This window comes from Lactuca virosa, chromosome 5 (genome assembly GCF_052849685.1).
Source record: "Lactuca virosa cultivar CGN04683 chromosome 5, Lactuca_virosa_CGN04683_v6, whole genome shotgun sequence".
Classification (NCBI taxonomy): Eukaryota; Viridiplantae; Streptophyta; class Magnoliopsida; order Asterales; family Asteraceae; genus Lactuca; species Lactuca virosa.
Genome location: NC_136430.1, coordinates 409,640,401 through 409,651,763, shown reverse-complemented (window position 1 = coordinate 409,651,763; position 11,363 = coordinate 409,640,401). Strand labels below are relative to the sequence as shown.

The window sequence follows — 11,363 nt, the reverse complement described above, 5'->3', positions numbered from 1 at the left end:
AGGAGATAGTGCCATTGTGAGAGTAGCCAGTGCTCTTTCTTGCTCTTCAATCTTTTCGAAATCTTCATCGGTGTAGTGTTCAATCTTTTTCTCAACAACTGTTTCATCTTCGAGTGTTGTAGTGATACGAACTGGTCCCCTTAAAATACTTCTCCAAACCTTGAAATCTTTCATTTTGATGTATTTCTCAATTCTGTACTTCCATTCTGGGAACCCTTCTGTGGACAACACTCGGGGAATGCGAGTGGTTGTTCCCATGATGGAATCCAATTCATGATGATGTGCTTGACCTTGAGAATCCTTTTTTTTTATTTATGTATTTTTTTTAATTGATAATGACTAAAATACCAAAAAGATAGTTTGAGGTCAAGGGATTACGGCCGTAAACACGAGTTTACGGTCAACTTTCACAGCTTGGAGTTTACGGTTGGAGGTTCATGGTTGAGTTTACGATTGAAGGTTCACGGTTGAGTTTACGGTTGAGGAGATTGACTGTTTACGGTCAATGAAGATTGACTGTTTACGGTCAATGAAGATTGACTGATTACGGTCGTAAACTGTTGACCGTAAACACCCAGCATTTGTTGAAAACTTGAATTGCAAGCAGATCTAATCCCCTTATGTCACGAAAACACCAAATGCAGTCTTGAAAAATGATGAAACTGAACTCCTCTGACCAAAAACGTGATTGAAAGATGTTTTGACACTAGACTTGCTCTGATACCAATTGTAAGTCCCCAATCTGCTTGTGTATCAATCAGATCCGTTTGATGGTGCGGAATCCCAATCAAACAGATGATGCCAGATCAAATGAAGAAGAAGGAGAAGAAGAAGATGATGAATCTTGTATGAATTGATATGAATTAAGATCCATATACAAGATTCACACACACAAACACACACTAAAGCTTCTCTCTTCTCTCTCACTTTCTCTCTCTAGAACACCTTGGAGCTCTCCTCTCTATATTCTCTCACACCTTAGAATACACACACTTAAGCTCCTCTTTAGCCTCTTACTCACACATGCACTCCTCACCCTATATACAGTAGACATGGGCCGTGAATGGGTTTAGGGTCGTAAACCTGTTCACGGCCGTAAACACAGCCGTAAACTCATATACGGCCGCAAACACCAAGTTGTTTACGGTCCTAGACATAAAAATATATTTTCCTAGAAAAGTAAAGTATAAACCATAATTTAGACCCAACATAAAGAAAGAGGACACACACATTTTTGCGTGTCACAAAGTTAGATGTTTTAAAAGTTATATATTTTGATAGATTTATTAGTTTTCAAATTAAATAACATATTAAAAATCTCATAATACAAAATAAAATACCATAAATAACAAAGATAATTCATTTCACTAATATGTCAAATACAAATAATTATTCCAATAGTGAGTAAATGTTATAAAAAATGAACTCAAGAGAAGCAGAATTTATATACAATTGCATTATCTAGCTTACTATGTGCCAACAACTCTGTGTGTGTTTGCTTTTGCTTGAGTCTCGTTTCCTCCAAAGCTTCTAGCCATGCCAAAGTATGATATCTTAGGGTTCATGTCCAAATCAAGTAAAACATTGCTAGCTTAAATTCATCAAGTCCTTGGCATGAAGTCTTAGATAGAAGCTTAACTGCAATCTCCAATCCACCCCACCCATGCAAACCTGTAAACAGCCGAGTTCACCACCAACGGGTACCCAAATACCGGAAATACCTGAGCTGAATTGATAGAGTCTCGATGAAACTGACATACTTTTCCTAAACCAGAAACCGCATTATCGTATGCCATTATATTATCAGGCTGGAGGGCATTTGGGTGTCTTATTACAAAGTTTAGCCTTGAAAGAACCTCTGAAAAAGTCAATAAAAAAGTCAACAAGTCAATAAAAAGTCAATATAGAATGGAAAGAGAGAGGATTTGCAAGATCTAATTTACCTCCAACAAGAGGTTTAATTACAGAGCCACCATGTTCTGCACACACGCCAAGTCCATATACAGCTGCCTGAAAAAAGTCAACAAGTCAACAAGGGTAAAATCGTAAATATGAAATTATATACACAATTTCTGACCTGTCGGATATCTGGATTCTCATCATTGCATGCGTCAAGAAGGAAAGGGATATATGTATCATAATATCTGGTTTGTAATTAAAAAAATATTAAAAAAAATCTGAAGGTTAAAAAGGTAATTATGGTAAGTACTATGCAAGGTAATGTACTTTAAAGCAGCTTCGCGACACTGCTCTGCCATGTCATCAAAGATGCAAATAGCAATTTGTCTCTCTTCTGTTGTCTTATCCTTGCCCTTCAAAACATTAAAAATAATAAATCTAATTGCTTTAAAAAATGTATAATCAAAATAAGAAAATAAAAAATGAAATTTGGATTAGAATACTGAATACTTACCCACATGGGCATTATATAAGATGATAACTCATCAAAGAAAGGTAAAAAGGAAGCTTTAAATGTTTTCACCAAAGTTCCCAAAATTTCACCAACCTGTTAACGAAAATTAGTCAAAAAGATAAGGTTTATAAGATTCATGTCAATAGTAAAAAAAATGGTTATTTATTGGGAAAAAAGAAAAGTCAACAAACTTGGTCAAAGACTTCTTCTTCTTGCTCATTTTGTTCTTTAAGAAGCTCTCCTTCTGCATCAAAATCTTCAGCATTTGTCCTTTCAGCTCTTTCTTTTTTTCTGCTTGAACTTGCTGTAATCACCTGTTTTATTTCATCAACAATGCTTCTCACTTGATTTTCATCTAAAACTTGTCCATAAATCTGAAAAAAAAAAAAAACAAATGTCAAAAATTGGAAAAATCATAAATCTAATGTGTAAACAAAATAAAGAAAATGATTATTGACCCAACCTCTAGACATTCATTCAAAGCATCCAACATATTTGCACAAGTTTCTGTATCAGGCTCCTGAAAAAGATCAAGTAAAGTTTGTAAAAAACTAAAAACAGTCGATATAAAGTAGTTAAAAGGATATAAATGGAATTAATTTATTTATAGTATAATAAAATAATAATCACCTTATGTAAAGCTTCAACTAAAGCTGGAACTATATAGTCAAAAAGTTCTTTTATATAAGATCCATCACGACCCTGTGCAAGTCCTTTCTCTATAGCTAATTTAGCATACCTTAAAAGCTCAGGCATTGCTAAAAAATAAAAATAAAAAAATAAATAAGTATTTTTTTTATTAAAATTTGTAATGTTGATTGTGAACAGGATAGACAATAAACAATAAAAACCTGAAAGAACTGCTTTTCAAACTTCTTCATGAAAGTAGAATTTAAGAAAGGGTACTAATGTAGGGGCAACCTGGTCAATTTACACATCAAGAACTCCATAAGCTAAGATAATAGATAATAATCAATTACAATTTACAAATATCATGAAAGATGACTAACTTGGTCAATCCATGGGTAAAATCTCTCGTACCAACACGTAAGGGAAACATAGAGCTGTTAGCAGCTTCATCACAATCTCCTGCAGCATCCATACTCCTTGCAGCCGAGAGAACCTGTTTTCTCCCACCCTCTCGAATTTCACCCGCCAGCTGTCGTCCACCAGTGGCGCCATCTGGTCCAGCATCACCAACTGCGTCCAGGTTTTTTTCTTTAAAACAACGCTTAAGAAGAAATTTTTATGTCTTTAATCTTTATTTTTTTCTTTTCCCCAAAATTTTAATTTCATCAGGTTCATCCATAGCTTGTTGGACATATGCTATGGAATGAAGTAGAAAAATCGCCATCAGGGGAAGGTAAGACTTTCTCTTTCTTGCATTTGGTCCTTACTATGAGAAGAAGTCGTTCTTAATCCAATTATGAAATTTGATGCATGGGTTACTTGGTTGAGACTGTTAAAGACTTGTAACTTGGCCAGAAACCAGTGGTCAATACAGTTACAGTCAAGTCAATCCCAGGATTCACATTTGTGTTATGTCCTAAATACTCTTCAAAATGGGATTGGTTTTCTTTAGCTAATGTTAAATCTGTTACCTGAAAAATTATATAAAATATATAATATAATATAATATATAAAAAGAATATGAATTTGACACTTAATTACCACTCCCTCCATCTTTGAAGTAAACTGGCCACCATTGGCACTTTTGTCAAATAGCAACCTCCGAGCAAGTTTTTTCCTAAAATTACAATCATAATAAAATAAATAACTGCAAAAATTGTTTATATGTAAAATAAGTCATTTATTTACCTATAGAATTCAGCAAACAGATCTTTATCGATGATGTAAGCAAGCAGCTTAACTACCTGTAAATGTAAATAAATATTAAATATTAAATAACTTCCTAGTATTATTATATAGTATAGGAACATGCCTTCTCAAGTGTGTCTTCAATGGCTTCATCGCTTAATTTCTCACTTCCACCTTTTTTAAGAATATTATCACAAAATGTGGCCAATAATTCTGCACTTGAACTTCCGGAAACGCCCTTGTTGCAGAATACTTCAAATGCTTCTTTAAGCGCCTAGAGAGTAAGAATATAAAGGATAAAATAGTAAATAACAAGTTATAATTCAGTGAATTAATAATGCAAATATACAAACCTTATGAAATAGGGTGTGGTTCATAAAACAGTCATTTACATAAGTCATGTACTTGTCATGCAACTCAATCACTTTTCTAACAAAAACCTGGAAACCAGACCACAATCAATTGTATTATTATTATTATTATTATTATTATTATTATTATTATTATTATTATTATTATTAAATAGTTACTTTTTTTTATAAAAAAAATTGTGAAAGTTCAATTTTTTTAAAATTTACCTGTTCCTGCAAGCCAACCACAAGCTCTCTGAGCATGAATTCACCATGTTTCTCTCTCAAAGAAGGTAAAACCTGAAGCAGAGACATTGATCTTAGATCCACCCAAAAGTAAATGTAAATCACATAGGATTTTTCACAGCTTATCTAAGAAAAGTTTATATCATTTGTGGTTCTTTATTTATTACTAATGATAGATAGCCAACTACAGTCGACAACTTTATACTTTCATCTTATAAACATTCATCTAGTAAAGATGAATTTTAGCTGATCATATGAATGATGTGTTTTTCATCACTTACACAATAAATTCAATTTTCTATCAAGTACATAAAGTAAGCTTTTTGTTTTATGAGGAAATGAAATTCAATTGTATATATAGTACATCAATAGTGACTATTAAGTCAAAAAAACAACACCTATCAGAGAGAGAGAGAGAGAGAGAGAACCTTTGAGAAATGATAACCTTCAGGCACAGATATTTGAAGGCTTAATTTGCCCTCATTGGAAGAACCACCATCAACTACAATTGTTTGTGTGTCAGCTGAATTTCGTTTTCTAAGGCGAATTGGAGATCTTGATTTTTGGTACAGGAGGCTGAACTCCTTTTAGCTCAAGTGTAACAACTTATGCATCTTCTTTGTTCAGATCCAAATATCTAATGAGACTGTTGTTCGCATCAGCTATGAATAGTCTCCCTGACAAACAACATTAAAAAGTTTAATGATATGTACTCTATAATGAGACTGTTGTTTGGAGACTTCAGATATAATCTTTCCATTTCTTTAATAAGTTGGTTAGAAGTAAGCAAGCCTGTATGCGATTGAAGAACCTACAAAAACAAGGGTTATATCAACAGTGTTGTGCAGGCCCCAGATGATTGAAATTGAAAATGTACACACACCTTAAAGAACACAGAAGCTGTCTCTACATAAATAGTCCAAATGTTACCAGGGCTATGCAACCGATTGGAAGATTCACGAAAACCAAACTCCACCTCCTTCAGGAATCTGAGGCATTCCTCAAATAAAGTATCCCTGTAAGTACTTAAATTTTCACTCAACCTCTTTTCCAGATCTATGAGTTCTTTGCTAGAAGCCAGGGCAGCCGGCTTAATACCCAAAGACATAGGTATCATATCCAATACAGGAGATATAATTTGTTATAGGAAAAGGGTATCTTAAAATACACATAATAAAGATATATGTAGCCTTTAATAAAATTGAAGTAGACATCTAACCTTTATGTTCATAATAAGAAGTCAATTGAAGTTGGGAATTAGGAGAAAGAACAAAAGAACACAAACCTTTGCATAACAGTTAAGCTACATTACATCTGGAATATTCCCTGAGCATGAAAAATTCCCAACATAATCAAACCCTAACTTACAGAACCATGAAATCAAAAATAATAGAGATGCAAAATGAGTAAATTCAAAAGAAGTTGAAGGAATTCCAGTTAGCAATGGAGTAAATCGTACCTGTAGATGTCGTTATTTAGATATGTAGAGAAGAAGAGAGGCAAGTCATGGCGTGTGAACAGATATGCCGATATTAACATAGAATCTTCGAGAGGACTACTTGGTGGAGAAAACCTAACACGATCGATGGAGATTTTTGTGAGGAGTGATAAAGATGAAATCGGGGAAAAGTTGGAAGAGATAGACCAGAGATTATCGTGAAAGTCAACCGTTAATTCTCCCATCCTTTTGCTTGAATTTGAAACCTAAATCGTGTTTCAACTGGGTGATATGGAAATGTTCAGACAAAATATGGAGAACAAAGGCAAAAGAGAACGAGACAGGGTTTTCAAAAAATTTGGGATTTCGCTTTTTCCCCTTGCTACTACCGACTACAACACCAAATCATTAGGGAATCGTAGTCACATGCGAGGAAAGGTGAGATCGAGGTCACCGGCGAGGTGAGGTGAGACACAGGTTTCTGGCGAGGTTAAGCGAGGTTGATCACGTCGTCGATTGCAAAGCTCACATGTGGAACAGAAATTGGTTTTGAATGATCATGTGTTCTGAGTGTTCTACAAAAAAAAGCCCTAGAATTAATAGTACCTGCGATTTTGTGATAAAAATGCGCGTTTGGTAAAAATTATAAAGCGACTCGTGTAGAGGACACACATTTGAGATAAAGCGCCCTCCGTGTTTGTACTTTTTTTTGTTGGACACTAATTTTAGGGCACGCATAAATGCGTGTCCTCTATCCTTAAAATTTTGGAAAACTGACACTAATTTTTAGGGCGCACACAAATGTGTGTCCTCTATCAGCGTGTGTCATTGTTTGCGCGTCATTAAAGGGCTGTTTTCTAGTAGTGAACAATTTTATTTTCCTTCGACGAAACATAGTATCATTATCACTAGATTTCAGTCTAATGTTTATTGTGACTAATTATTAACTCAATGTCTACGAGCTATATCGTTTATAAGTGCTAAACAATACTTTTCAACTACTATGTACAGATAGGGGTCAGACATGAAACACCGAAGGGCAGGACCATTTTGGCATTGAAGCTGTTCTGAAATCCAACAACCCTATGCGGCCCTTCAAACCAGATTCCCCGTACCGCGAGTAGTTAAAAGATATTATAATAACACTTTGTATATTTTATAATACTTACATATATTGTTTATAGATTCATAATAACGATAATGAACTTAAACATAAGCTATACTTAAAGTAGGGTAAGTGTAACTCACTTATAATGGAGTTTAGCTAGGAGTCGGGCTCTGCGGGGGCAGAACTTCTGAGCCGAAGGATCTTCTTCTCGGAGCCTTCTCGCGCTCCGGGAGTCGCCTCTAACACTTAGTAAGTGCTAGGGAATGGGAAGGTTTAAGAAGGATGTTTGAGAGAGAAAGAATGGGAAAGGTGTGAGAAAAATGGAAGCACTTTACATCTATTTATAGGATGCATCTTCGGACTACGTTGGGCGTAACCTTGGAGTACGCTGCACATACGAGGCTCTACGTTGCGCGTACGAGGGGGCAGGTGTCACCATCCGAAGCGAAGCCGTGGAGAGAAAGGGAAGGTTAGGATTTAGCCACGTGTCAGCCTCGCATCCTCCAATAATTTAATAAACTTCTAAATTACGTAACTTTTGCATATGAACTCCATTTTTGACGTTCTTTATATTCATGCGTAGGTAGCGACGTGATCTACAATTTTCTTTTAGATTTCGTCGGCTAATTTTGAATTTATTTTTAAATTTATATTTTAACAAGCTTAGACAGATAAAGTCCGTTTAAAATTCATAACTTTGTCACCTGACGTCTGTTTCCGTCTGTCTTTATATAGTTGAGCTCCTATTAATGAGATCTTCAATTCTCGTTTAGGTTGTGTCGGCTAACAATTGATCGATCTAAAATTCGATTTTTGGGTTGAATATCGCTATGCCAAAAATCTTAGAAAAATCATAACTTCCTCATACGAAGTCAGATTTGGACGATCTCTATATGCACAATTTCGGTTTGACGTCTACTACGACTTTCGTTTAGACTGCTAAGGCGAAAAAGTAGTTTAATAAAAATTTACTTTTTACGTTACGCGGTGTCGTGCCGGTTTAGCCGTAAAACTTCAATGGGTCACAACTTCTTCGTTATAAGTTGGATTTTAGTGTTCTTTATATGTATGGAATCCTTGTGACATATAATATAAATTGGTTAAGATTATTTTTTCTAAAGAATCTTCTATCAAAAAGTCATTTTTAGCGGTTATTATCTCTAAATTGACTAGCCCAAATATGCGGGTGTTACACTTAGTTTGAGTATGGATTCATACAAATGTTCATCAAGTTCTTTCAAACCAGGGCTCTGATACCAACTTGTAACGTCCCAAAAATCAGAGTAAATTTTTTATTTTTCAAAACTAACCCATAGATCATAATTGTTTACAAAACAGTGTTTCCAAGAGTAATCACTAAAATCAAAGTATCCCAAAAATCCAAAGTCATAAAATCAAGAGGATGTGTGCATGATCATGCCTTCGCTTTCCCATGATCATCTAAAGTACCTGAAACAATAAAATGAAACTATAATCCAAAGCTTAGTGAGTTCCCCCAAAGTACCACACATAACCAAATAGATAACATCATGTATATATGAGACTTCAACCTCATTAGACCGCCGTGTTGGGCATACAACCTATCTGGACTGCTCTACAGGCCTTCAGCCTAAATGGATCATCGCGTTGGGCCTACAGCCTATCCGGACAGCCCTGGGTATCTTGTCCTTTAGCATAAAACAGGACCGTCTCAACCCAACAACCGTAACATGTCGACATGTACCATAACAATCAATAACTAGAAAACACGAATTCACATGGATCTATTAATCTAAAGTGTACTCGGTGAACACAGTAAACCATACATATCTAGCAATCTAGCACATACTCAGTAAAACAAAATTCCTATATACTTGGATACGAAATCCAGTGGGCCGACCGTGGTGCCTTGGACCCACAAGTATAGTGAGGAAAACTCACATCTCAGTCTGTATAGATAGTTGAATAGGACACTACTCCGAATATCAGTTCTACCAATAACCTATACATCAAAAATTGTCCAATCTCAATTACCACTCAAAATACCCAAAATACCCTCAGGTCAAACATGGTCAAATCCTGGTCAAAGTCAAAAAAGTCAAAAATTCAACTGAGTCAACTCAGCTGAGTTCGCCCAGTGTAGTCATCTTTTACGCTTAGCGTACTTGGCTCTTGACCAAAAATGGGGCCGTTGACCTTGTACGCACAACGTACCCCTGGTACACCTAATGTATGCATCTGCCTCCTTTCCCTTCTATTAAGAGCTTAATTCCTTAAGCTCTTTTGTCTAAAATCCAGATCTAGTCCTCAAATGATGTCCTTAACCATAAAGTTTCCAACTTTATGGTCTTGCATGGTTTTTAAGTGCTAAATACCAAAACCCTAACTTCTTAACTCATTAAGACATCCTAGTTCATGTGTGGAAGGAAACTAAGGTCCAAGATTACATTTTTATGATTCTAAGCACTCCAATACGTCTGAAAGGATAGCTCATATGAATTAGAGTAAACCATACTGTGACAACCGTCAAAATTCGAGTCTGTTCTAGATTTGACTAAACTTAGTTGCACGTATACGCACGACACATTCTAGACTTTTTAACTAGATGCTAAGTTATAACCTACTAGAAACTTGGAAACGAGTAGAATTGAGGATAATGTACTTAGATTTCACATTGATATGTGAATTCTACTACTACTTAACTGTAACAACTATCCAGGTCATTCCTTGACTTGAACACCTTTTCATGAATCATATACACACATCATGCACTTGACCTAGAAGTAGAAATTAGGTCATAGTCTCATAGTATCTTAAGTCAAAGTTGAAAACTAGGACTAGTATACTTGATTCCTCAATTTCGCTTGAATCTCATAATCACTACATAGAATGCCAATAAACCAATATAAATAAATTACAAACATTATTTCTAATTTGAATAAGAGTTATGAAACTCTAAAATAGTTTGAAGTCTCAAAATTCAAGTAATTTTGATATCCAAAGATTTACAAACTCTCAAAAACCCTAAATGCCCTAAAAACCTAAATTTATAAAATTTGACCTCTAAAATTCAATTAAAATAATTATGAACCTTACAATATCAGTTTAAAATAACTAAATTCAGGGAAATATAATCAAGGAAAATAAAATTTAAGTCATTAACAATTACCCTTAATTTATAAGTCAAAAATCAAGGTTTCATGAATAAAAACTAGGTTAGGGTGTATATTTTATAAAAAGTTTGATATTTATATAAAAGAATTGAATTTTTTATAAAAGTAAAAGAGAGGGAGCGCATTATACCCTCAAAAGTCGGGCCCCTCTCTCCAATACACCATTTCCCCAAACCATTATTCATTTTTCCCTTTCCCACACTCCACCTCTCTACTTCTCTCTCTAAAATCTTTTCCCTTTCTTCTCTCTAGAAGTGACGAACTTTGAAGCAGACTCAGTGGGAGAGATTTTGCCACTCGATTATTTAGGAGAGTAACTAAATTTATGTATTTTAGTGTACGATTTGGTGGAGTATAACTCCAAAGAGATGACGAAAGAGATGAGCTATCCAGATAGATATAATCTCTCTTTTCTCACTTTTCTTCTCTCTAAAAACCCCTTTTTTCTCCATTAATCAGCCCTAAAGCCACGAAATTTACAAGTTTAGATGGTGTTTTTGAAGCAACAAATCATAGAAAAGGTAAAGCATATACATCTTTTGAAGATCCCTAATAATTTTTATAAGTTTTCTTGTTATTCCTCTTTATTTTCGACATATTTTTAGTATCTTCTTCATCTTCATCTTTCTTCATGATAAAAATCTTATCATGTTCATCTACCCTTCGGATTTAATGATGATGGTAGTAGATTTTCACCAAAAACATCTTGCATGTTACGAAATGATGAAGATCCATGACCTAAACCTATGTCAAACCAAGAAAATGAACTTTTCTATAAGTTTTGATGTTCATCACCACAAGCACCCTAAGATTTCTTTCAAAAACAAACATTGAACAT

General features: G+C 34.8%; 2 protein-coding genes across 2 annotated transcripts; both read right to left on the bottom strand.

Moving 5' to 3' along the window:
* Positions 1-1,337: 1,337 nt before the first annotated feature.
* LOC145111764 (uncharacterized) lies at positions 1,338-3,488 on the bottom strand. The gene is made up of 10 exons (XM_079048013.1): positions 3,424-3,488; positions 3,265-3,334; positions 3,044-3,171; positions 2,877-2,933; positions 2,605-2,787; positions 2,414-2,506; positions 2,227-2,312; positions 2,078-2,144; positions 1,944-2,010; positions 1,338-1,858 (listed from the first exon to the last, which is right to left on the bottom strand). Exons 3-10 carry the CDS (start codon positions 3,167-3,169, stop codon positions 1,635-1,637), a joined length of 903 nt encoding a protein of 300 aa, XP_078904139.1. The 5' UTR covers positions 3,170-3,171; positions 3,265-3,334; positions 3,424-3,488; the 3' UTR covers positions 1,338-1,634.
* Positions 3,481-6,872, bottom strand: LOC145111766 (cullin-1-like). Its single transcript, XM_079048014.1, has 10 exons — positions 6,287-6,872; positions 5,711-6,153; positions 5,256-5,638; positions 4,810-4,881; positions 4,585-4,671; positions 4,352-4,505; positions 4,232-4,283; positions 4,085-4,160; positions 3,811-4,014; positions 3,481-3,613 (listed from the first exon to the last, which is right to left on the bottom strand). Exons 4-9 carry the CDS (start codon positions 4,843-4,845, stop codon positions 3,859-3,861), a joined length of 561 nt encoding a protein of 186 aa, XP_078904140.1. The 5' UTR covers positions 4,846-4,881; positions 5,256-5,638; positions 5,711-6,153; positions 6,287-6,872; the 3' UTR covers positions 3,481-3,613; positions 3,811-3,858.
* Between the last annotated feature and the right edge of the window lie 4,491 nt (positions 6,873-11,363).